Source organism: Monopterus albus, unplaced genomic scaffold (genome assembly GCF_001952655.1).
Source record: "Monopterus albus unplaced genomic scaffold, M_albus_1.0 scaffold227.1, whole genome shotgun sequence".
Classification (NCBI taxonomy): Eukaryota; Metazoa; Chordata; class Actinopteri; order Synbranchiformes; family Synbranchidae; genus Monopterus; species Monopterus albus.
The window spans coordinates 26,846-53,303 of NW_018128107.1; the positions used below are offsets into that span (position 1 = coordinate 26,846).

At 42.5% G+C, this 26,458-nt stretch overlaps 1 protein-coding gene and 1 long non-coding RNA gene across 5 annotated transcripts in view; one reads left to right on the top strand and one right to left on the bottom strand.

Moving 5' to 3' along the window:
* Positions 1–13: 13 nt before the first annotated feature.
* LOC109971529 (uncharacterized) lies at positions 14–909 on the top strand. Its single transcript, XR_002276561.1, has 4 exons — positions 14–236; positions 381–426; positions 605–647; positions 781–909. It is a non-coding gene; the product is annotated as an uncharacterized LOC109971529 (long non-coding RNA).
* Positions 910–2,824: 1,915 nt separating this feature from the next.
* tex2 (testis expressed 2) overlaps positions 2,825–26,458 on the bottom strand; it is a 30,151-nt gene continuing 6,517 nt past the window's right edge. For 3 of the 4 annotated variants that reach the window (XM_020619840.1, XM_020619841.1, XM_020619838.1), the window contains exons 3-14: positions 16,498–18,250; positions 15,361–15,561; positions 14,023–14,386; positions 13,095–13,384; positions 10,431–10,574; positions 10,199–10,298; positions 8,336–8,456; positions 7,960–7,965; positions 7,628–7,750; positions 5,163–5,372; positions 4,341–4,461; positions 2,825–3,671 (exon numbers count right to left, since the gene is read on the bottom strand). In XM_020619840.1, coding sequence (XP_020475496.1) covers positions 3,522–3,671; positions 4,341–4,461; positions 5,163–5,372; positions 7,628–7,750; positions 7,960–7,965; positions 8,336–8,456; positions 10,199–10,298; positions 10,431–10,574; positions 13,095–13,384; positions 14,023–14,386; positions 15,361–15,561; positions 16,498–18,225 — 3,558 coding nt within the window. In that variant the 5' untranslated portion in view covers positions 18,226–18,250 and the 3' untranslated portion in view covers positions 2,825–3,521. The remainder of the gene's footprint in view (positions 3,672–4,340; positions 4,462–5,162; positions 5,373–7,627; positions 7,751–7,959; positions 7,966–8,335; positions 8,457–10,198; positions 10,299–10,430; positions 10,575–13,094; positions 13,385–14,022; positions 14,387–15,360; positions 15,562–16,497; positions 18,251–26,458) is intronic. The other variant, XM_020619842.1, reaches the window with a different exon arrangement.

Below are 26,458 nucleotides of genomic sequence, written 5' to 3' on the forward strand. Positions count from 1 at the left end.
ATAAAACAGATCCGGAGGACATTTTCTGCATTAGTTCGTTCCTCGATACGGTACTTTTTTGTCTTTATACCAGTCATGGCTGAAATATTTGCTTTTAATATGGCTGTGAAGTGCATTAGGTGTGTGTTTTGTATTTATTATTGGGATACGTGATTGCAGAAAAGCTATTCTCATTTTAATAAAGCACTCGGCAGGTCTGAGCAGTGTGACCAGGCCGCATCGGCGTTGAAGATGTGGTAAGACTGCATTATTTAAAAATAAATACATTGCAACAAGCAGTTGATCTACAGACAGTATGTTAATATACATAATAATAATAATAATAAGAGTAACTGTACTCGGAGCTGTTGGTAAACATGGATCGATGGCGTGTTTTTCAGGCGACTGTACACCCACACGTGGTGACTTGGAGATGGGCCCCTGACTGTGAGTATCTCCTAAAACTTTTAAAATCTCTCTTCTTTGCTCCATGAATGATGATTTCTGTGCGTTAGACTTCTGATGTTAAAATGAAGTCAACACTGACTCTGATTTGACCCACCAGGATCAGTCTGATGTGTTAAATATTCAAGGTCGCTGATGTATTTTAATCTTCTTCCCACAGGATTTGGGCTTTAGTGTGGATTGACCTCAGAGATAACAGTACAGTAAGTGTCTTGGGCCTTGTAAAAATCACTTTTGATAGTTTTGAGTATGATGTGTGACATGACATACCCATTTTTGAAGACAGTTTAAATCATGACCTACATACAGAAATAAGCTAACAGTTTTCTCCTGCAGGGATTGGATTGTGATGCCTGAGAAACGTGCATGGCTCCTGCAAACTACGTGCCACAAATGTTTTTGTGTTCCCTAGATATCTTTTCTTGAACTGGAAAATGTCTGTGTGAATAAAGCATTTGTCTTCAAGCTGATTGTGTTATTTACTTGTTCTAAAAACTATTTTTTTACGCACAGTTTTTTAACCTGAATGGCCTTTTCACTGGCCATTTACACAGGTAAAGAGTGGTGCAATATCATATCCTGTCTTGTTATAACTGGGGTTTCATGGTTTCTTCACCAAGTCTCTCTTTTAAAGCAAGACACAGATGCTGTTAAAGAACGATTCACTTTTTGCCACACAAAAAAAGGATAAAAAATTGATTTTATAATTATGAGAGAATTTTAAATAGGTCTCCAGTGCTTCTGAGAGATTAGTCTCAGCTGATTTGACTTGTATTGCAACTATATTAAAATTAGACTGATAGATTTTTATATGGATGTGTTTAGTTTGGGGAGGGGGAAAGATCATTTATTGGTCAATATTTAACCTAAGGGCAAAATTTTGCCAATTGCCATAAAATATGTAAACTACTATGTGAATCGGGTCACCAGTTAATTTAAAATATTTCCCAGCAAAAACATCTGGTTCCAGGCTTTATGGCAAGTTTGATTTTGAGCTGTTGAATGACTCAAGGAAAATGTGGACATTTCAAGATTTTTATCACACTAATTAAAATATGTAGATTAACTGATAATGAAAATAATCGTTACAGGCCTAAACACAGACACGGTTTAGGAAAAGTAGTGAAGTCTTGGTGGTATACATACATAGATGACTTGGAAATCTGGCTTTGTCCCCATCTTTTCTATCATGACCATAAAGCTGCACGTATTCTTTTCAAGCAAAAGGTTTTTTATTGATCCACAACGATCAGAAACATAACATCCTGTGACATCACTGAACACAACAGCAATGTTTAATATTTTCATCACTGTGCAAATGAAAAACATCAAGACATGAAAACAAAGGGGATGTCTGAACAGACAGAAGTGATGGCACAGATGTTTTCAATGTATCCTCGTCCGATCCAACAAATACGGTGGCTCGCTATGGAGGAATGTTTGATTATTTTAAAGGCACTTTCTGCCTCATACAGTTTTCCAACACATTTTAATGTAAAACAAAAGGAGCTATTTGTCTTGGCAGATTGCAAATTTGCTGTTTTAGTTTACTGTACACCAAATGAATAAATAAAAATATGAATATTCATTAGCTGGATGACTACTGCTAACATGAAATAATATGGCTAATATCCAGTATGTTATTTATTCAAATAAACAGGAAGTAGATTTCCCCAATCTTTTCACTTAAAAGCTGTTGGTTTATTTGTCACTGGGTTCATGAAAGGGTTTTCCTCTCCCGCTTCCTGATGCCTGCAGATTATTTCTGTCAGTTATCCAAACCTCAGGCGGGAACACAGGTTAATAGATTGCTTATTTGTCACTGCTTACCTCATACAGTACCTATCAGACAGAGCATCATTACTTTTGCTCAGCTCTAAAAAGAACATGAAAAGAAGTCCTGAAGCATGTTGCGTAGAAGCACAATGTCAGTGAATGAGCTATTCCTTGCACAGCCAGAGAACTGAATTCCTATTTATACATTCATTGAACCTATAGGCAATATTTAGCTGCTGTGTTTGCAGATATAGTTTAAAATTCACCCCTCTACAGTCAGTTTTGGCACTAATCCCTACCACACAGTTAAAAGCACAAAGGCTGTATATTATGATAGTGTCCATAGTGGAATTAAACTGACCTAGTATCTTCATTGGACACAGTGCCATTGATTTGTTTGCATATAAATGCCAGGCGGCTGGCACAGGCAGCAGTGTGGATGGGTGATAAATGAGCCTTTATAGCCATATGAAATGTGTATTAAGGATAAGGATAATCACCTTTATTGGCCAAGTATGTTACACACAAGGAATTTGTTTCCGGTAGAGAACCGATGGCAGCCATCTGTGGCGCCACCTCAACCGATGGCTCTAACCATCGGGGGCAGTGTCTTGCCCAAGGACACTTTGACACATGGACTACCGGCACCGAGATTCAAGCTTTCAACCTTCTGGTTGGAAGATGACTGTTCTACCCACCGAACCACTGTTACCTCCATATTATTATTAATAGATGCAGGGGATTTCAACAAAATCATCTCCAAATTTTAGATCATTTCCTCACTCAGACATACACACTTTTCACATTAGCCTTAAGAGTTATAGCAACAATAAACACAACTAGAAAGGTCAAACAAAAAATTTACAATTATCATGTTTGGTGCAGCTGTACATCACAGGTATTATGGTTCTTCTGGTTGAATCAGATGGCTATTTGTCAGTCCACCACCACACACATTTGTTAAACATGTTCCACCTGCCCACTGAATCATGTTTCATCAGAGTACGAATCATAATATTTGATGTCACACAGAACTGTGTGACCGGATGACAATCTGTGAGTCACAGTTATCTTTCATTCTCCTGCTTTTAGCGACCACAAATGATTACAAGCTCATCAGCACATCTGGTTATGTGAGTGCACTTCATGATTGGCCACAGACTACAGCAACAATGGGACTGGGATATGGGTAAAACTATTGGAGAGTTGGCCCATTTCTGCACCCACTGTTTCTGAGGGAGGGGGCTACTTGTCATATTGCCAAGGTGATTGAAAGTCCATCGGTGTTTGACCTGCCGTCTTCACTTGTCAGAGACCTCAGAGTCCTCGGGTTCTGGGTCCTTCAAGCCATCATTTTTCACAGTAACCAAGCTGGCACTTGAGCGTGTGTCCATTGCAGAGTGCATTATGGGTAGCCATACGTCATCCATGTTTGGCATCACAAATATTTTCTGTGGGAGGAAAAGCAGAGTCATCAAGGGACAGTGAAATATGTCTATTCAAATACTACTGTGAGGAGGGAATGGAGCAAAATCCACTATGCATTTATAGAGTAAATTCAAATATATAAGACTGGCATGAGATTATAATGGTTAACAAGATTCTCAGAAAAAAGACCTGAAACACATTGCTCCCTGTACATCAAACTGTGCACTGTTATGTTTGGAAACCAATGTGCCTTGAGTCTGGCATTTGTTGAAAGCCAGATGTATACAATCACTTACAACTAACAACAATTTTCACTGCAGCAGTGTATTTTACTAGAGGCTCTGTTGACGGGGTGGTACATAATAACAGCCCCCAGAAGAGTTGGACAGCGATAAGTGTAGGCGTGTGGTCGACCTAAGAGGGACACGTTGCTGCCTCTGGGTAGTTATCTAGCAGCATGGGAAAGACATGGGTAAGTGCATGTTGGTGGGCAGCCATAAATTAATCCCAAAGTCTTCTTTTACAGCCTATTCTCACCCAAAAACATCTGAAGAGACTATCTTGGTCAAAGTGATAAGCAGTGTGTTACATTCATTTTAAATTTTGTCTGCAGTATTGATTACTTGATCCTACGCACCTGCTAAAAAGATCTGATGGCATAAGAGAACTTTTTTTTAAATCTCCCTGTTTACCTGGAACTCTTGATTCAGTTTCTTCTCGATCCAGTCAGTCACATGAACTAGAGTGACCTCTCTCTCCCCCAGTTTAGGCCGTGCTTTTAGCTCCAGGTGAGGTGGATTCCGGAAACCATACCTGTCAGCCGAGAGGAAACATCTATGGTAAAAAACATGCTCCATGTAAATAGGTAAATGGGCCTTTTATTTATTCTTTTTATTTCAGAAAATCCTACTACCAGTATAACCAGTGCTGCCATAATGCACTTTGTTCAGGAAATGTGCTACACAAATTAAAATCATGACACTGTAGATCAGCGGTTCTCACTCTTTTTAGCTTGCAGCCCATTAAAATGAGTTAATGTGCACATCTAAACACATGGCAAGGCCTCGGTGTGCACATGAGTTGTGAGTAGTTTAGCCAAGAGAGACTTTTCCTTCTAGGGTTGATGCATCCAAATAATTTTTAGTGGTACAAAAAGGTATAAGTATCCAGTATTCATAAGAAAACACTTAAAATAAAAACATATACATTATTTTGTGTAACAGAAATATATATTTTTTGTTACTATTCTCTTAATCATATGGTGAACCCTCAGGTTCACCTCTTCAGGGGTCCCAGGATGGGAACCACTGCTGCACATGTGCCCTCATTTTCTTAAGTCTTAAGTATATTTATTTCAGTGGTGATTAAACTTTTTTTTCTGTGATTCTTTCAATGTCTGTATTTGTCCAGCAGGGGATGCAAAGTTGAAATCTTAGGACAGGATCCCCATACAAACACAGATTACTGTACATCCTACAATCTCCAATGCACTCCTTCCCTGGAAGTGAACATACCATATCCTGTCCGTGGGGGGAGGTGGGATGTTGACAGCGAGTGTCCCACGGCACTCTTGCACCTCCACGGTGAGCAGCAGAGGTGTGTTGGACACCTCCTCCATCTTTTTCTTAATGAACTCTGTCTCTGTTGCTTTCTGGAAATACTTTGACTTGGCTATCTTGTCCACGAAGCGCATGATCTTGCTGGGCCTGTGGCCTCCCACATAGCTAAGTGAGAAGAGGATGGAGACAGAGGAGGAGGGGAGGTAAGGAGTGAGTCAGGTTCATAATTTATTCACAACAGCATCTCTTGCTACTCAGCACCCACGATGGAGGGGAGAACGGCTGTTATATTAAATCAACAGCAAGGTTTCAAACACGCAGGATTGGGTGGGTGGATGGACTAAAAGGGTAGAACATTCTCCTTCAACACATCAGTGTCAATCTGTTTCTACCCATGTTATTTACAGTGGTGTGAAAAAGTATTTGCCCCCTTACTGATTTCTTATCTTTTTGCATGTTTGTCACACTGTAATGTTTCAGATCATCAAACAAATTTAAATATTAGTCAACGATAACACAAGTAAACACATCATGCAGTTTTTAAATGAAGGTTTTTATTATTAAGGCAAAACAAAATCCAAAACTACATAGCCCTGTGTGAAGAAATGTTCGCCCCCCTGTCAAAACATAACTTAACTCTGGTTTATTGCACCTGAGTTCAATTTCTCTAGCCACACCCAGGCCTGATTACTGCCACACCTGTTCGCAATCAAGAAATCACTTAAATAGGACCTGCCTGACAAAGTGAAGTAGACCAAAAGATCCTCAAAAGCTAGACATCATGCTGAGATCCAAAGAAATTCAAAACCAAATGAGAAAGAGAATAATTGAGCTCTATCAGTTTGGAAAAGGTTATAAAGCCATTTCTAAAGCTTTGGGACTGCAGCGAACCACAGTGAGAGCCATTATCCACAAATGGCGAAAACATGGAACAGTGGAGAACCTTCCCAGGAGTGGCCGGCCGACCAAAATTACCCCAAGAGCACAGCGACAACTCATCCAAGAGGTCACAAAAGACCCCACAACAACATCCAAAGAACTGCAGGCCTCACTTGCCTCAGTTAAGGTGAGTGTTCATGACCCCACCATAAGAAAGAGACTGGGCAAAAATGGTTTGCATGGCAGAGTTCCAAGACGAAAACCACTGCTGAGCAAAAAGAACATAAAGGCTCGTCTCAGTTTTGCCAGAAAACATCTTGATGATCCCCAAGACTTTTGGAATAATACTCTGTGGACAGACGAGACAAAAGTTGAACTTTTTGGAAGGTGTGTGTCCCATTATGTGTGGCGTAAAAGTAACACCGCATTTCAGAAAAAGAACATCATACCAACAGTAAAATATGGTGGTGGTAATGGGATGGTCTGGGGCTGTTTTGCTGCTTCAGGCCCTGGAAGACATGCTGTGATAAGTGGAACCATGAATTCTGCTGTGTACCAAAATATCCTGAAGGAGAATGTCCGGCCATCCGTTTGTGACCTCAAGCTGAAGCGAACTTGGGTTCTGCAGCAGGACAATGATCCAAAGCACACCAGCAAGTCCACTTCTGAATGGCTGAAGAAAAACAAAATGAAGACTTTGGAGTGGCCTAGTCAAAGTCCTGACCTGAATCCAATTGAGATGCTGTGGCATGACCTTAAAAAGGCAGTTCATGCCCGAAAACCCTCCAATGTGGCTGACTTACAACAATTCTGCAAAGATGAGTGGGCCAAAATTCCTCCACAGCGCTGTAAAAGACTCATGGCAAGTTATCGAAAACGCTTGATTGCAGTTGTTGCTGCTAAGGGTGGCCCAACCAGTTATTAGGTTTAGGGGGCAAACACTTATTCACACAGGGCTATATAGTTTTGGATTTTGTTTTCCCTTAATAATAAAAACCTTCATTTAAAAACTGCATGATGTGTTTACTTGTGTTATCTTTGACTAATATATAAATTTGTTTGACGATCTGAAACATTACAGTGTGACAAACAGGCAAAAAGATAAGAAATCAGTAAGGGGGCAAACACGTTTTCACACCACTGTAAGTTTAAGGAAGGGTGGGAAAGTTTAACGAGAACTCTGTTGCTGGAATGTGAAAACAATGACTGCAGGTAGAAACATGATCAGGGAAACTCTACCTTTGTCATCAAAACACCTGCTATAACATGAGGTCATGTATTTTGAAGCAGTTTACTGCATGATTATCTAAAATATTTTTGGGATCAGAGATCTCAGCTTGGCTGAAAGAAACAGAGAGGGATATGGAGTTTTGTTGTCAACACTTCAAAATTCCATCAGTGTGGAAAAGACACATCTCCCACTGTACACTGAAGGTTTCAGTTTGGATCTGACCTACTGATTATGTGTATCTTTGTCCTGCTACGTTGTTTTTGTCATGTCAAGTATGTGCTGATGTTGTTGTAAAGACACATTCACTGACCCCTCGCCTCCAGGCAGAACATGTTTGTCACTGAGGAGTTCTGGAGGATCCTCCTCATCTGACGAGCCAGCACTAGACGACTCCTCGTCGCTGTCTGCGAGACAGTATGTCCGTGGCCTGGGCCTGTCACACACATAGATACACACTCGCTGCTACAAAATCAGGCTCTGATGGTTTTGCACAGAACTGTTAACAATCAAAATTAATTCCTATTAAATGTACTCCTACTGGTATAAATCACAGGGTCTCTACTGATTCACTCAAGAAAAGAAGCTATATTCCAAAACAAAATATACTGTTCAGTGACATCTGTGGGCTATTCCCAAACTCACCAATCACTAGACAAATCCACAGTTGTAAGCGTCCAGAGGAGATTAGTATATAAAGAGAAGGGAGGAAGAGCCGACAGAAAAAGGGTAGGAATTGTGAAAAAAAAAACACATTAACATCTAATATGTCTCTAAATGCAAATCTACTCAATTAACATGCAGCTCAGACCTGTTTATTATCAAAAAAGCTAATCACTTCGTACATCTTATTTTGGGCCCATCACTCAGAATGTGTAGCTTCATTAAGACAATAACAAAATCAGCCACGGAGGAGTAAGGACAAGCTGCAAAAAATATGCAAGGCATTTAAAAGCCAGGCTCAGTTTCATTAGCTTCACTGCAAACCTCACAAGAAGAACTTACTAAACATAAGCCTCACCATTCTTTCCCATGCTCCCCGAGGCCCTCGCCTTCCTTCCCCAGACGGGCTAGGTTCATCTTGGTCTCTAGTGTCATGAGGAAGGAGCCGGTGTAGGAGACCTCCAGGTCAAACCACAGGCCTGGACAGAAAATAAGGAAATGCATGAAAAAAGCCAATCAAAATCATGTTAGTGTTACACTCCTAATAATACCCAAGCAACACTTGCAGCCTCTGAGTGCTTTTTCTGTGAATAAAGATGAATCTCCAGTCAGGTGTCTAATTGCTGTGGGGTTCCCTGCAGAGACTTATCCTCTAGCAAACACTGAAAAGGTCAGCTCTAGGGCGGCAGTGCCTCCTTATTGGCTGACTTCATCAAGCTACTTCCTGTTTACACATCATACTTCAGAGGAGGCAACAGGAGAATTACTGGATTTCAACCCCCCTGCTGTTTGCTCAGTGGATCCTAGCCTCCACAACTAATAAGTCTTTATGTTTATATAAGTGTTTATTATTCATCTTCCTCACCACCACCCCACCTTTATTTTTCCTCTCTCCATAAATGCTCATTGATTTTTATTCTATGCATCTGGCAGCAGTGTCAAAGAGAAGCGAAATGACAGCATGAAGTCAGAACATGTTAAACAGTGTCCTGCTGTCTTTGTCTAGAACAAGACACAGAAGGGAGAGACAGTCTGGAGACACATCACTATAACTGCAATAATATGAGACAAGATATTGCCATGAATCTAATTCTTGTAGCTTATATGTTGTTTTGTTCTTAAAGTAAATTAAAGTGACGTGACCTTATGGAACTTATCCTGACAGTTGTCGCCGAATACTTGGCCGCTCACGGCTTTTAGCCACACTAGCAGTGTGGCTTTATGGATGGAAAGGTTGACTAGTCCAATTAAGTTCTCCAGTTTGGTCCAGACTGAAATATACAGTATCATATATTCAGGCAGCACATTAACAAGCATTGCAGACTCAGTCATGGAAATGTAGTGAGGAGAAGTAGAGGAGAATGATTCACGACTGGCTCCTACCTCTGAACAGCAATAGATATAACCTTGTCAATAATCTTATATCTTTAAGATAAAAGTAGACCTGAACATTTTCAAAATTAGGACAGAACAATATAAATATGGAAAACTGATCATTATATCCAAATGAAATTTGGCAGAAATTGAAAGGTTGATTTTAAACCATACACAAAAATCTCATCCCTTGATCTGCTCTCTGCTCTTTCAACATACCTTTCACAACCTGCTCAACTGTTTTTTCTTTCGTAAGCCTCTCTTACCTCATTTTTTCCCCTAACCACCCAGCTAGGTAGGAATTAATATGCCTGACATGTTCTCTATAGTGTCTCTGTATGCCTAACCAGTCCCTTTGCTGGGACTCGAGGCAGGCGGCAGGCAAGGTGAGTCAGTGTCTCAGTAAAGGATGAGGGAGGCTCAAGACGTGCAGTTTAATTACTGTGGCTTAATAGAGCGAGACATACAGGGACTAGGCTCCAGAGGACAGAGAGAGGGAGAGTTGGTGGAGGAAATGTCTTAACCCAGAGACAAGAGGTTCAAAGCTTGGAAAAGGAAAAGGAAAAAGAAGGAGATGGATAGATTGAAGGGGTGGAGACAAAGAAAATAAGGAAAGGGGAAAAGAAGGAGATGGTTAGATTGAAGGGGTGGAGACAAAGAAAAGTGAGAGTATGTCTTGCTATTCTGTCAGAGAGGTAAGATGGAGAAGTGATATATAGCCTAGGTTATAATGAAAGATGGAGGAGAGTGGGTGAAGTTGAAGAAGAATAATAAATCCCTATTATAGGAGACCACCCAGAACACTCTGTGAAAAGCATGATGTGCCAAGTACAGTTTCTCTTCTTACCTTGGTGGTCCACAGAGGGTCTGGAGGCATGGAGGACCTTAGGTATGGAAAAGCCCATGTCTAGCTCTGTCAGAGTCAGCTCATTCATAACATATGGCAGCTAAAGCACAGAAAACAGTGAAATAAAAGATTCAGACTGCACAATTTGGACAAAAAAGACATGAATACAGTCGAGAGAGAGACAAAATTGAAGATTTTTTTTCTACATTTATTTGTGCAAACCAGTACACACTCTGATTTTGCTGAGCTTCATTTGGATCTTTTTAGAGACAACGTTGGCCCAGTACTTCTCTCCCAGGAAATCCCAGAATATCCTTCCCAGAAAAGCATTGACCCAAGCCTCAGGTTCCACCGTCTCTTCTGAACTCCTGTGTAACTGAAGGAGACACATACAGGTAGCGTAACTTTAATTTTGTTGATATTAATTGAGCTAATCGCTTTACTTGAAGTACATGTATAATAACAGTCTATATCAAGCTTGGGTTTGATAAAGGCTGTATACAACTCCATGGCTGGATTAACCTGCTGGAGGACCACAGGGCACAAATTTGGGCACCTTTTGACACCCCCACCCTTACAAATTCATTTGTCTCATTTGAGCACAATAAAATTATGAAGTTCTAAAAACTAGAGTTCCCTTTTTTGTAACAAGGCCTTAAGATTAAAAGAAAACAGTGTTTTTTCTAAAAAAAAAAAAAAAGTTTTAATTACACTAAGCTGTTACACCTCTTGTTTCTGCCCCATGTCTTCCTGGCCACGTTACCTTCTGTAGTGTTCACAAACTGTCATTCCCAATCCAGTCTCCAGATGTCTCTGCCTCCTGTTGTCCATACTCCCCGTGCTCTGTTTTTGCTTACTCTAAGTCTTTTTAACTTTTCTTTACTAAATAGTTAAACTCCACCTGCCAGCCTGCCTGTTTAGTCTGCAGCCCGGTCCTCCATCTCTGCCTGGTGCTGTAAACACATCTGTGACAGTACAATCTGACCAAGACGGACCCAACAGATGATTCCGGTTTGTAGGAGACATACAGTGCCTTGCGAAAGTATTCGGCCCCCTTGAACTTTGCGACCTTTTGCCACATTTCAGGCTTCAAACATAAAGATATAAAACTGTAATTTTTTGTGAAGAATCAACAACAAGTGGGACACAATCATGAAGTGGAACGAAATTTATTGGATATGTCAAACTTTTTTAACAAATAAAAAAACTGAAAAATTGGGCGTGCAAAATTATTCAACCCCCTTAAGTTAATACGTTGTAGCGCCACCTTTTGCTGCGATTACAGCTGTAAGTCACTTGGGGTATGTCTCTATCAGTTTTGCACATCGAGAGACTGAAATTTTTGCCCATGCCTCCTTGCAAAACAGCTCGAGCTCAGTGAGGTTGGATGGAGAGCGTTTGTGAACAGCAGTTGTCAGTTCTTTCCACAGATTCTCGATTGGATTCAGGTCTGGACTTTGACTTGGCCATTCTAACACCTGGATATGTTTAGTTGTGAACCATTCCATTGTAGATTTTGCTTTATGTTTTGGATCATTGTCTTGTTGGAAGACAAATCTCCGTCCCAGTCTCAGGTCTTTTGCAGACTCCATCAGGTTTCCTTCCAGAATGGTCCTGTATTTGGCTCCATCCATCTTCCCATCAATTTTAACCATCTTCCCGGTCCCTGCTGAAGAAAAGCAGGCCCAAAACATGATGCTGCCACCACCATGTTTGACAGTGGGGATGGTGTGTTCAGGGTGATCAGCTGTGTTTCTTTTACGCCAAACATAACGTTTTGCATTGTTGCCAAAAAGTTCGATTTTGGTTTCATCTGACCAGAGCACCTTCTTCCACATGTTTGGTGTGTCTCCCAGGTGGCTTGTGGCAAACTTTAAACGACACTTTTTATGGATATCTTTAAGAAATGGCTTTCTTCTTGCCACTCTTCCATAAAGGCCAGATTTGTGCAGTATACGACTGATTGTTGTCCTATGGACAGAGTCTCCCACCTCAGCTGTAGATCTCTGCAGTTCATCCAGAGTGATCATGGGCCTCTTGGCTGCATCTCTGATCAGTCTTCTCCTTGTATGAGCTGAAAGTTTAGAGGGACGGCCAGGTCTTGGTAGATTTGCAGTGGTCTGATACTCCTTCCATTTCAATATTATCGCTTGCACAGTGCTCCTTGGGATGTTTAAAGCTTGGGAAATCTTTTTGTATCCAAATCCGGCTTTAAACTTCTCCACAACAGTATCTCGGACCTGCCTGGTGTGTTCCTTGTTCTTCATGATGCTCTCTGCGCTTTAAACAGACCTCTGAGACTATCACAGTGCAGGTGCATTTATACGGAGACTTGATTACACACAGGTGGATTCTATTTATCATCATTAGTCATTTAGGTCAACATTGGATCATTCAGAGATCCTCACTGAACTTCTGGAGAGAGTTTGCTGCACTGAAAGTAAAGGGGCTGAATAATTTTGCACGCCCAATTATTCAGTTTTTTATTCAGAGTGCTCTAGATAGCTTGTTAGCCTGCCAAGGAAGTGCAACCACCTTAGAACACTTAGATGCTATTCTGGCAGTTGCCATAAAATCCAGGTCCAGGCTTATTGCTTTGCTCAAGTAGTTTGCATCTTGGGATCCAAATCTGAACAATGGCGATAACAAAACCGATTACTCATACCAGGTGTAAATGCAAAGGTCCACTGATTTGACATGGTTATCTGATTAATGTACCAACATACATGTTAAAACATGATGTACATTTCCTCTCCTTCCTTGCCTTTATTGATCATATACATTCTCATATTTCCTTTCTATGTTGCTACCACCAACTGTCAAATCTGCACAATAGCAAACAAACAAAAATCAGGGCTCACTCTGAAAAACACTGCTCATGTATTCTGTCTTATACCTTTTTGGTGGTCTTGGGGCTGCTCTCGGGGCTGTTCCCAGGGCTGTCCGTAGCAGCTGGGCTTCTCAGTGGTGCTTGGGGGTTGACATATTTGGCCATATAGACACTATAGTCCAGCAGCATCTTCTGCTTCATTCCTCCAGTAGAGCCAAAGGAGAAAGCAGAGGGGGTCTCTCTGTGGCGTGACTGAGGGAGCTCCTCCAGGCTTCCTCTACTACTGCTCCTGCTGTCAGCCTCCAGGCCTCCACTAGACTGGGTGCTGCCGCTGCGGGTGTGGGTGGGCAAGAAGGCTAAAAGTGCAGGATGAGAAGAGTATGGGGAGGTTAATGTGGTACAATTATGCATCAACAACATTTTCAGCAAGTCCAATCAATGCATCATGTTCATACACGTAATGCATACTCAACACACCTTGTATAGTTAACATTTATTTTATAATACTTGTCACAACATACTGCAACACTGAATCAGCAGGCTTTACACTGGATGACACCCTACATCCTCTCTGTGACTCATACTGACACTGAAATAGTCATAACTGTTATGCACAGCCAGTAATCCTGTTTACCTGCACTGCTTTTATCACTTGAACCACACAAAACTAGTGTTTTCCTTTGAACTGGGCTTTATACTTGCAGGCTTATAACCCGCAGTGAAGACCACTGCTATCATATGCCACTTCTCTGTGCAGGTAATCCTGCTGACCCATTCATACTCATCTGTTCACTGAGGGGATTGGCAGCCCCTGAGCTGGAGCTTATGCACAGTTCCTATGCCTGTGCAGCTAAATACCCAAGACAATGGTGGTTCTGGTGGGGTGTGGGAGTGTGTGGGGGGGCCCTGTGCAAATTTAGTATGTGTGGAAATGGTGAGAGAGACAGATGAACTCATACAATGTATATGTCGTATATGACACTGTATCACTCACCGCTCTTGCAGATGCCATGCAGATTGCTGCCTCTCCCCTCTGACTTCATTCGGGACGCAACAAGAAATCTCTGGAACCACTCTTCCTTCTCCCGACCCGTCCTCCCAAACAGGTAGATTGTCAGATCCCCTCCTCCAGAAGCTGGTCTTTTGGGCTCCTCAGCCGATCCTGATACTTCAGCTTTCTCACCTTTGTCCATTCGCTCTAGCTTTTCGCCCAGTCCTGTTAATTTGTCCTCCCCAGCTTCGGGCCTCTCTCCCTGGGCCTTGGACATGAAGTCCTCCTGCTTGGCCAGCTCAATGCAAATGGGGTACTTCTTGTTCCAAACTCTCTTTCTAGCCAAGCTCTTGGGCATCAGGTAAATCTATGTTGGAGAAATACACAGAATCCACATGATCTGTTATATCATGGTGATGATGTTAGAGGGTTTTGTTGTTTCTAGCTCTGCAACACGTTGCAAAGCACACTAAAACTATAAATACTACAGTATGTGGCAGACTTGTCCCAGGGTGTGAGCAGCAGCAACAGAGGGCTTAAAACATTTGAAAATATGAACAAAAAGAAACAATGCAGGCAATTATACAAGTACAGGTTAGTTTTGTTCGTGATGGAAAGTTGCTTGCGTAGTAGCTACCATTTGCCATTATTAAGTGTTGTACAGTGTGTTGTAACAGTTCATGCAACCTTGTTTACATATTTTATTCAAGCATAAATCCTTGCTCCAGCCTAACACATCTCTGACAGTCAGAACTTTACTTTAAGAAGAAAATGCACATTCAGGAACACCTGAAAAAAAAATCCAACTTCTATAAATATAGTTAACATTCAGTCAGAAAAACATCTACTGTAGTGATGGTGAAATGGCCTTTTAGGGATCCATTTACAAGCAGAGAAAGGAGAGCAGGATAGTTAGATGATGACACCCATAATGGCCTCTTTACTCCATGATACACTGATATGAGAAATGTCTTCTTACTGTCCTGCCCTCAGATAAGCAAAACCACTGAGTCAGCACAATATGCTAGACACAGCTGTGTGTAGAGAATCAGTGACCTGCCACATTCACTCCATGTTTACACACAGTATGTAACTCTTTGTCAAAGTGCTTTATCAATGAACATGACCTATTAGCAGGCATGCAATTGGGCAAAGGCAAATATGAGGGGGCATGTGTTTGATGTCTGTTAAGTCATAGTCAAACACACACATGCACTGTGGAGCCAGCATCCCCTTATTTCTTCACTTATCTCCCACAAAGTCTTATTTCACAAGGCTGCAGACTGATGCATGACAACATTTCAGCATCGCTCTTTCATACTCTCTAAACCACACACCCACCTTGCTGTCAGTCAGGTCATAGATCTTCTGGCTGATGTAGGTGACATCAGGTTTAGGCTCGTTGTGTGTGGCACGGCGGGAGATATTCCGGTTGGGCTTGGACAGACGTAAGACGGAGCCCTCTAGACGGACGTAAACAGAGTGGGTCAGGGTGGCGTGGTACATCTCTGGATCGTAGCTGTGGATCTCATTCATCCAGCCCTGAGAGATTGTGGGTGGGAGGAGGGAAAGGGTTCTTACTGACACCAAATCAAAGTTTGCTCACATCACTTGTACACAAGATCTGGGATTGAAGGTTTAATTGGCTAAATCAATTAGCATTTAGTCCAGAAGAATTGCATAGTTGACTTGGAACTAGACATTATTGCTTATACTCTATGTTGATTGTTTTGGCATTATTTTTTAGCATTAACATGTCAAGATAAAGAGGAAGATTTGTCCCCACTGGTGTTACCATTCTTAAACATGTATCATGTTCTGTATAACCGCTCCACTTCTGGAACAGTTGTGCCCTCGTACCATACATGTAGGGCTCTCCTGTACAAAAGCCTGGTACCCACAAAAGCACATACACACTGCTACACAATCTTACATAACTCCCTCAAACTGCTAAACATTTGTTTTCTAAAAGTTTATACAGCGCCAAGAGAGGTTAACTGAGAACAGGGAGTACATGTGGTGGGGCTCTCATCCAGCTGGTTGATTCCAAGCAAAACTGTAGCTGTCACTGAAAAAAGTGGAATATTACACCTCAGCTCCTGGCCCTCATGAGTCTGTACAGAGTTTAATTATCACCCAGACTCCTACATTTTCAGTCCCGAGAGATGCTCTGTGAGCAGAGCCAGTTCAGTTGAAACAACAGGGGGAATTATTGGTTAACTTGACTTTTAACTACAGAGCAAGGTCTTTTTCACGTTAAAATCTGCACCTCTCCTGTATCCACCAAGTCTAAGTCTGCATGAAGCAGGCAATCATGCCTAAATATGCCAGTGATAATGCTACAGCAAAGTGAAGCCCTTAATGGTAACCTAATGTCTTTGACAACAAGAGCCAAAGGTCTACAATGAATTACAGAAAACACACTTATATTTTGAAGTCATATGGCAATTTGGCCATCCATGTTGCGATTTGTCTCACCTTGAATATTCCTGGTTCTTTGATATCCAGCTGGGCCACGTTCCAGTGCTCTATTCTTCGCCTCCCTCCTCTCGTCCCTGATGCAGAGTGCTGAGGAGATGACAGCCAAAGGACCAGCAAGGCCAAGAAGAAGCCAGCTACTATCCCATGCACCACAGCACACACAGAGGGTGGCACTGGAAGGACTGAGTACCAGTACACCATCTGTGTTAAGAAGATGAGGCCAGTCACAGGCACAGCCTCCACCTCCTCCTCTGGCTTTTCTTCTTCCTCCATATCAAGTTCACTACATAAACCAGTACTACCAGTATGGGGCCGTCGGGATCCAAAACGATCCCCATCTGGCGTCTCTGTATCAGTACATAGCTCAAAGTCTTCACTGTACAATTCACAGAAGTCCTCATCTTCTTGTCGAGCTACCAGCGCTGACATAGAGCAGCGGCCCAGAGTGAGTGAAGGAGACTTGTGGAGAGTGGATGAGGAGGCCTGGGTAAAGGCAGGAGCTGGTGCCAGTGATGGGAGGGAGATAAAAACTGAGTCAGGGCCTTTGCCTGTGGGGGTTTCTTCATCTTCTTCCCCTTCTGCCCCCTCCTCCTCCTTGATGCTGTAGTTGTTGTTACCTTCTGTGTGTCCGTTTACTGCTGTCACTCCACTGAGCTCTGACGCACTGGAGGACAGAGATTTGGAGCGATGAGTGGCACTCCCAATAGCTCCAACACCAGACTCATCCCCCATGATCTTACTAAAAAGCTGTAGGGGGTCTGACATCACCTCTGACAGCCGCCGCTTGGTATCTTCTATCTTGGCCTCCACCTCTTGGACATTAAAGAATGACCTACCATCTGGTGACATGACAGGGGAAGAAGGGGCTGTTTTGGAGTCTCCACCTGCTTGAGTGACAACGACTGGGCTGGAGGACAAGCGAGGCTGGGAAAACTGCTTGAAGAGCTGCATGTTGCGAGGTGCAGACCGATGGGATGGCTGTATTTGCTGCTGCGGCTGATGAAGATAGTGATGGAATGGTCCTTCCTGATGTTCAGCCTTTGAGGTGTCCGTGGACAAAGATTTAACAAAAGATTTCATTAAGTGTCTGTGGCGTGTGTGTGATGGTGTGACAGTGGCAAGTGTGGTTTCTCGAGACTCAACGTCACTGGATAAAGACCTGACGAGGCTAAGGAATGGCTTGGAGGATGACAGTGCTGCAGACTTGCAAGGGGAGGAGGAGCTGGAACTTGTGGAAGGGGGATTGGCCGAGGGCCTGTCAGAGGACCACAGGGAGCTGGCAGGTGGGGTGGAGCTGAGGTGGGAGTGGGTGGAGGTGGGGATAAAGGTCATGGCTGGAGAGGGTGTGTGTGAGTGACAGTCTGAGGGCTGCACAGACAGGGTGGTGGATGAAACAGGGAACACAGCTGCTCCAGAGGCAGTCTCCACTCCTGTGGATTCAAATAGCAGGTCCTCTTTCGCTTCCAAGCCCGTGGCAACAGACTGGTCATCAGCTTCAAAACCATGAAGTCCCTCTGCACCATGAGGCCCAGATTTTGCTCCAGCAGGTACCCCATAGAGCTCCTCTTCCTCATCATCCTCTTCCTTCCCCAGAGCAGAGAAGTGTATGGTGATGGTGTCACGAGAGAGGGAGCGCTGCACCTGCAGCTTGGGTCCTGGGATGTGACATGTGGGAGGAGTGTCAGCATGCTGGCCACATCCCCTGCTGCTGCCCTGACTGCTCATCACCACCCTGCACAGGGCACGCTGCCTGGGAGAGAGACAGTTTCATGCACTGTTAGTAACAACAGAAACAAGGTAAACTTGATAAAAATCAGTACAAGGAAGGACATCAGCAACTGCTACTTGCCTAACACCTATCCCTTAACCAAAATGGAACGTTGCCCTGACCTTATACCCCGACTGTTTTATTTATTTCATGTGGATCAGCCATTGGGCCCCACGAGGAAGGCAAGTCCCCATGAAGATAATGTGTTCCTAGGTTTTAGACCCCAAAAGTATACAAAAACAAGACCACACACACACACACACACACACACACACACACAGCATCACCGCTCCTTTCAGTCTAACTTGAGTAGATTGAACAAGCATGTCCCTGCTCCCTGAGCCATTAGCTCCCATTATGCAAGGCTGTAGCTGACAAGTCGCTCTCAGGCCTGGCCTCTCTTCATCTTACCCGCACCTTATTCACTCACTCGACCCCACTATGGCAACATAACCGATGGGCTACAACAGAAAGCACAAGCCTCAAGGAGAAGGGCAATCTGCATTTCAGCTGTATTTAATTCCATCCTCCATAGAGGGCAGACTGCTATTATGAATGTTAGTTAGAAAATCATTATTACTGGGTGGAAAATCATGATCGCTGATGTAGTCATTTGAATGTAAAAACCTTCTTTAATAGCTTTTTTAACCACTTGTAGGCTGAAAATACAACACCGAGATATAGTAACGTTGATATTATGCTAGAAAACATTAGCTTAGCAGATATGGAACAACATTAACACTCAGTTGAGACTCATGTTTATAGCTACTAAATGTGAGGTTCAATATTCTCTTTCATTCTACCTGTTTTTGTCTCCACCTTCTACTGAGGGAAATATCTGCTAACTGCCCCATGGTGTTCATGTGCTAGTCGCTAACTTCTGGCAGCCCTTTGGAGCTGTCAGTTTATCAGAGGAGCTTTTTTTTTCTTTTTTTTTTAAGTGCTGCTGGTGGAAATTTACAGTATCTAATGAACCAGAACAGTAAAGTTACAGTAAACAAGCTGAAAGATGCTGCAGCGCTTTGTAGAAGTGAAAGGAGCTGCAGAGTCTGAGGATAAGTCCTGTTAAATACATACGAATAATTAGATCAGCTTCAAACTGACATGATGAAAACAGGTAGAGACTTTGTCTTGGATAATCAGTTTAAAATTATATAAATCTCAAAATACACAACTATTCATCAGAAAAAAAAATGCCCAAGAGGCAAGTGTTCTTATTCTTGCTTAATCTTCTCATTTATATTTATAGCTCAACTGCTCATTTAATTTGTCGTGTCTGTACTTTAATATTTCTGTCTCTCACCAGACTGTCATGCATTAGGTTATTTCTGTGTTTTATAGGATCCTAAAACATAAACATAAACACAATAGGCACTCCCCCCCCCGACCAAGGCGTAACAATATGCAGGACGTAATTAACAAAGTAGCTGTTCGGCTCCAGTGATCACAGCAACAAAGCATTTATTGTATAGTCTGACTAACACTGCAGAACCGGAGTCATTCATCATGCACCAATCACTGAATGAGGTCTCATGTTGTTATCAAGTTATATTTATGCTTCCACATCGCTTGGAGTTCAGCATACCTGGTTAGCGCACACACAGACATGCTGTTTGCACACACAGTTTCTTTGGCTTGTCTTGGTTTGATTGTGTGTATTTCTGAGCAAACCTTGACGCCCCTTGGGGCTCCCTGGTGGCAGAGCAACTCCAGAGATTGTATTTGCAATGGAATAACAGAGCATTTGACTCTCCCAGCTAGTCATTCACTTGGCTGTGCTACAGTGGGTTTTGTGTGTCAGTGTGTAAGGCTTTTGCTATGACAGTGCTAGAGGCAAAAGAGACCGGATAAAAACAAGAAAAGAGAGATCCAGAGAAAAGAACCACAAAGAGAAGAACAGTGAAGAGCCACAGGGGGTTCTGTAGTGGCTGCAAATAACCTTTCAGAGATGAGCTTTTGAGGTGGAATTCATTTAAAGACAGCAGAATTTCAAGGATGGAGAGAAAATGGGGAGGATGACAGATGACAGAAAGCAATGGAGAGGAGAGGGGAAGGGGAGGGGGAGGAGTGGGGAGGTGGAGCCAAGGAGAGGGAAGTGGTTGTTGTCGCCATCAAAGCTTGAAGGACAAATTAAAACACTGGAGGTCGACAGGGTGAAAGATGGTTTTTCTGGAGCCAAGCTGTTGGAAAGCGGAGCCAAAAGGCAAAGAAGACACAGCATCCTACATGGCTTGTTGGGATTAATAAGTCTCACTGAAGCTAAAGCAATGACTCCATTAGATAGGAAATTAATCAGCAACTATTTTGATCATCAAATAATAATTAAGATTATTTTTCATGCAAAAATGAAAACCTTTATCTGGCTCCACCTTCTGAGTTATTTAATATTTGCTGCTCTAATCAGCTAAAGACATCACCCTGGATGATGGGGGAGGAGTGGAGGGAGATTAAAAGTAGTAAAAAAAAAAAGAATGACATAAGAGGGTGAACAGAGAGAGAAGAGAGTGAAAGATCCACATTCTAAAATCCCTTCCCCATGTTACACCCCATGTTATCCTGCCTCAAGCTGAAGCGGATGTTGGTGAAATACACAGACACCACTGTAATTTACTTGTGTCCTTGTAACTGAACACAGAAGGGGGAAAAAACATGAGGTGGTGAAGAGGAGTGAGGTGTAGAGTGGGTGCTGAAGGAGAGTTGAAGATGTATTTGTGGTCCTCAGTTTGTGCCGCCCTCAGAATTTTGAATCTTTCTTCCAGATAAATGATGCACTGAAAACCCCCAATTGTAAGAGCCAAGAAGTGCTCTTAATTGACTTCACACTCCCAGCTGTGTCTCAAAAGTAGCATTTGCAGTAGTTTTTTTCCTGCTCATTTCATTACTGCTAAATGCAGCCTGACAGATGCTGCAGCAGATTCCATATGGACCTACTTTCCTGTCCAATCTTTTTTTATCTATTTGACAGAGACTCACACGGTCTCCCTGTTCTCTCTTTGCATTTGATGGATGGGTAAATACTGTCACACATCCTGATAAATACCATGCACCGAGGAGGCGTGTGCAGTGAGAGGAGTGTGTGTACGTAATCCCTCCTACCCTGTGAGAACCTACTATCTTTATACTAGAGTCTCACAGCACTTGGGAGTACAGGTTGGGGTACGTTTCCACATTTAACAATTATGGTTGTTGTGAATGTTAGTGTTAAAGACAGGAAGTCAGTTAAAATGTCAGGAAGTGTAGTAAACTTCAAGCAAAAGTAACATTTGCATCTTATTCTTAATAGTAGACATTTGGATGAGATGGTTGATATCACCCTTGTACATGTACAGTGAAACAGAGTCAACAGCCAGCACCTTTTTGTTAGGCCCATGACACACCAAGCCAACGGTCAGCTGTTGGCCTCTGTCAGTGTCGGTGACTGTCTGTCGTCTTCAACTTCACGGTGTGTTCCGCACTGTTGGCACTAGTCGGACCCTGTCAGTGGTTTTTTGGCCGATTCAGCATGTTGAATGTCAGCGAGAGAGACCACGCTGAATGGCTGTTGATCAATGCATGAAAAGAGAATGTTTCTGGAAAGCCCCTTCAGCCTGTTGATGTACTATCCATGATTTCACCCATTTAGTGTGGTTTCTCATTGTTTTTTACCTCCACGACCTCCTTTCTTCCTCCACAACCAAAAGACCAAGGGCAGAGAACGGCAGTGCCATTTGCAAATTCTTACCACACATACAGTGTTTTCGATTAGAAACAGCAGCTGTGATGAACAAGAGCTGCTTTGTTTACAGTTTGTATGTCCATAATCCAGCTCTTCTTCTTTTTTCTGAGTGGCTAGTACAGATACTGCCACCAGCTGGTAGGTGCACTTATTTTTGACACACAGGCACAGAATGTACAGTGCCTTGCGAAAGTATTCGGCCCCCTTGAACTTTACGACCTTTTGCCACATTTCAGGCTTCCAACATAAAGATATAAAACTGTAATTTTTTGTGAAGAATCAACAACAAGTGGGACACAATCATGAAGTGGAACGAAATTTATTGGATATTTCAAACTTTTTTAACAAATAAAAAACTGAAAAATTGGGGCATGCAAAATTATTCAGCCCCCTTAAGTTAATACTTTGTAGCACCACCTTTTGCTGCGATTACAGCTGTAAGTCGCTTGGGGTATGTCTCTATCAGTTTTGCACATCAAGAGACTTAAATTTTGCCCATTCCTCCTTGCAAAACAGCTCGAGCTCAGTGAGATTGGATGGAGAGCGTTTGTGAACAGCAGTTTTCAGTTCTTTCCACAGATTCTCGAGTGGATTCAGGTCTGGACTTTGACTTGGCCATTCTAACACCTGGATATGTTTATTTGTGAACCATTCCATTGTAGATTTTGCTTTATGTTTTGGATCAGTGTCTTGTTGGAAGACAAATCTCCGTCCCAGTCTCAGGTCTTTTGCAGACTCCATCAGGTTTCCATCCAGAATGGTCCTGTATTTGGCTCCATCCATCTTCCCATCAAGTTTAACCATCTTCCCTGTCCCTGCTGAAGAAAAGCAGCCCCAAACCATGATGCTGCCACCACCATGTTTGACAATGGGGATGGTGTGTTCAGGGTGATGAGCTGTGTTGCTTTTACGCCAAACATAACGTTTTGCATTGTTGCCAAAAAGTTCGATTTTGGTTTCATCTGACCAGAGCACCTTCTTCCACATGTTTGGTGTGTCTCCCAGGTGGCTTGTGGCAAACTTTAAACGACACTTTTTATGGATATCTTTAAGAAATGGCTTTCTTCTTGCCACTCTTCCATAAAGGCCAGATTTGTGCAGTATACGACTGATTGTTGTCCTATGGACAGAGTCTCCCACCTCAGCTGTAGATCTCTGCAGTTCATCCAGAGTGATCATGGGCCTCTTGGCTGCATCTCTGATCAGTCTTCTCCTTGTATGAGCTGAAAGTTTAGAGGGACGGCCAGGTCTTGGTAGATTTGCAGTGGTCTGATACTCCTTCCATTTCAATATTATCACTTGCACAGTGCTCCTTGGGATGTTTAAAGCTTGGGAAATCTTTTTGTATCCAAATCCGGCTTTAAACTTCTCCACAACAGTATCTCGGACCTGCCTGGTGTGTTCCTTGTTCTTCATGATGCTCTCTGCGCTTTAAACAGACCTCTGAGACTATCACAGTGCAGGTGCATTTATACGGAGACTTGATTACACACAGGTGGATTCTATTTATCATCATTAGTCATTTAGGTCAACATTGGATCATTCAGAGATCCTCACTGAACTTCTGGAGAGAGTTTGCTGCACTGAAAGTAAAGGGGCTGAATAATTTTGCACGCCCAATTTTTCAGTTTTTTATTTGTTAAAAAAGTTTGAAATATCCAATAAGTTTGGTTCCACTTCATGATTGTGTCCCACTTGTTGTTGATTCTTCACAAAAAATTACAGTTTTATATCTTTATGTTTGAAGCCTGAAATGTGGCAAAAGGTCGCAAAGTTCAAGGGGGCCGAATACTTTCGCAAGGCACTGTACATGCTAGTTGGCCATTGGCTGTAGTGTGTACAGTGTGTTCAAGTGCCACCTTTGTCAAAAGCCTGATGCTACATTACTCACAATGCATCTAGACCACAAATGATTTGGTCTATTTGGTATAACGTTCTTCTGCAGGTAGCAGCTACATGCAAAACCCAAGTATCTTTTTCAGACTTGTAGTCCTCAACCAAGTGACATTGCTTGAGACAGATTTCATGCTCCTTCTAGAGCCACAAAAGCCCTATGCAACTTTTCTCATTTATGCAGTGATACTCCCCAAGACCTGTAAATAGTGTTGAGTGCCCTTTTAAGGCCTTAGCACAAAATGGCCATAAAGTATCTGCATTTGTGGGGGGGTTATTTTAAGTCATGGATCGATACCGATGACTCAACAGTGATTTCAGCAGCCGTGCAACACAGATGACAATGTGGAAGGGGCAAACTGTGAGTAAAGTCGGATTATATGCATCAGGATACATTTTGTAGGTATTTCTGATTTATAGCTGTACACATCACAATTCTGTCAACGTCAAGCCAACCTTATCTGTGCCAGGACCTCATCAGTAGATTTCTGTAGTTCATTCACTGCACCGGATAAAAGATTCTAACCTACTGAATATTTCTCTTTAAGCTGATGTGATTGGACGTGTAGACGGGTGTCTAGGACAAACCTGACATGACCTCAGCTGAAGGTTGTTAAGTTAGCAAGCCAAATTTCCACATCAAGTAGATAAAGTACTTTGAGCAAAACAAATGAGGGCTGGTGTCAGGAGTAATGTGAGTGGATGAGTGTGTGAAAAAACGGGGCAGGAGGAAAACGGAGAGCTAGTCAAGAAAGAAGCAAGTCAGCCAGGCATTAAATGTGAAGGATGACAGCGAGACGACAGATCAGATGAGGCAGAGGGATTGGAAATGAACACAGGATGCATGGAGAGAGAGACTGACGGAGCAGTGAGCTGTCACTAACAGCCCCAAGACACACACACACACACACACACACACACACACACACACACACACACACACACAAAACAAAGCTTGACTTTTCTCATTAAGTGCATGCATACTTAAATAAGCTCTTTATTCACATGATATATACACAATTGCCTGGATGGGTAGGACTGAAGGACGGAGACTGAGGGGTCACGTGATGAGCAGAGCACACTTAAATCAAGCAGATGGCTTTGTCCTCCATCACGCTGCAGGCCACATAACAGCAGAGAGCAGGTAAATACACCACAAGCCCTTCTCTCTCTTCAGGGAACACAAGTCCCAGTCATCACCAGCGCCCTGGTTACACCACACAGGTATACTGTACACATACATGTAAATATGTACCACTTGCATAAGGAATTCAGTAAGGGTGAGAGCAACTGAGTGGAAATAAGGTGAGAAATAAGAGAGTACAATTTTCACTGGCTGCTTTTTCTACAAAAACAAAAAGATAAGACAAGAAAATAAACAAGGCGCACTTAAGAATGAAGAGCTAAACGTAGATGTGGAGATGCCACGTTCAAAGTCATCACATCATCTGCACATTACACCCTCTTTTCCTAACCGCCGCAGGGAAGGAAACTCTGACCTGACTGACAGTGAGGAAGCATGAGCGAGCAACACAAGCAGCAGTTCTTAAAACAGATCCAGAGGGTTGTCACGGTGTTAGTCCCATAACACCGGGCTGGTCACTTAAAGCACTCACTGGTAGACAAGCAGAATAAATTAATGTGCAAGAAAAAAAAGAATGGACGGAGCCTCAAGGAAAAGAAAAAGCACAAAGTTTTGAGCAGGACTGCTCTTTCCACAGCAACATGCATGGTAATGTTTATTAGCATACTACCACCTGTTTGTGCCAACACTCCATATTAAGGCAGTCTAAAACCCCAAAATATTACATTTACAGTCATAGATCACAGAAGTAGATCACTGATCATAGTAAACATGCAAATATTCACATTTACAAAGCTGTAAAAAACTTTATTTCTAATAAACTGACCAGTCATTTCAGCTCCATTCAGTATCAATTTTCATCAAGATAAATGTAAAACAAAATTTACAAGTGTCCAATCTTTGCTCATATCACTGATAAGACAGAAATATAAAAATAGACAGACTGTTTTAATGTAGATGTTCCACAAATGAACCTCCATCTATTGACAGTGAACAACGTTGATAACCTGATACTCAGTATGTGTAACATGTGATGTGTCAACATGCTCCTTTGACCAACATATTTGCGTAACAGCAACACACATGCACACAAACCGCCAAATGCACACATGAAACCACACTGTACACAGAAAGAAATGTGATCTTGTTTGAGGACAGTTTGATGAGCTCCAGCAGCATCACAGGAAACACTGAGAAACGGTCTGGCGGTGAGTATCACTGCTCTTAGTCATGCAGCCCTCTCTTAAAGATGGAGAGAGAATAAAACTGAAAACACAACAAAACAAAAGGCAGGAAGATAAACAGCACTTACAGCGGCACTGGATCAAACCGGTTTTCTTCACCTCTTTCTCTCTCTCTGTGTAACCCAAAATCCACAATCAACACGTCAAACATCAGACTTCACTATGCAGATGATGGAATGGTTGCCATGCCAACAGTGAAGCTTTCATCTTGTTCTGCACTTATCCATGCATCCTTTTGTTTGGCAGGGCAGCTC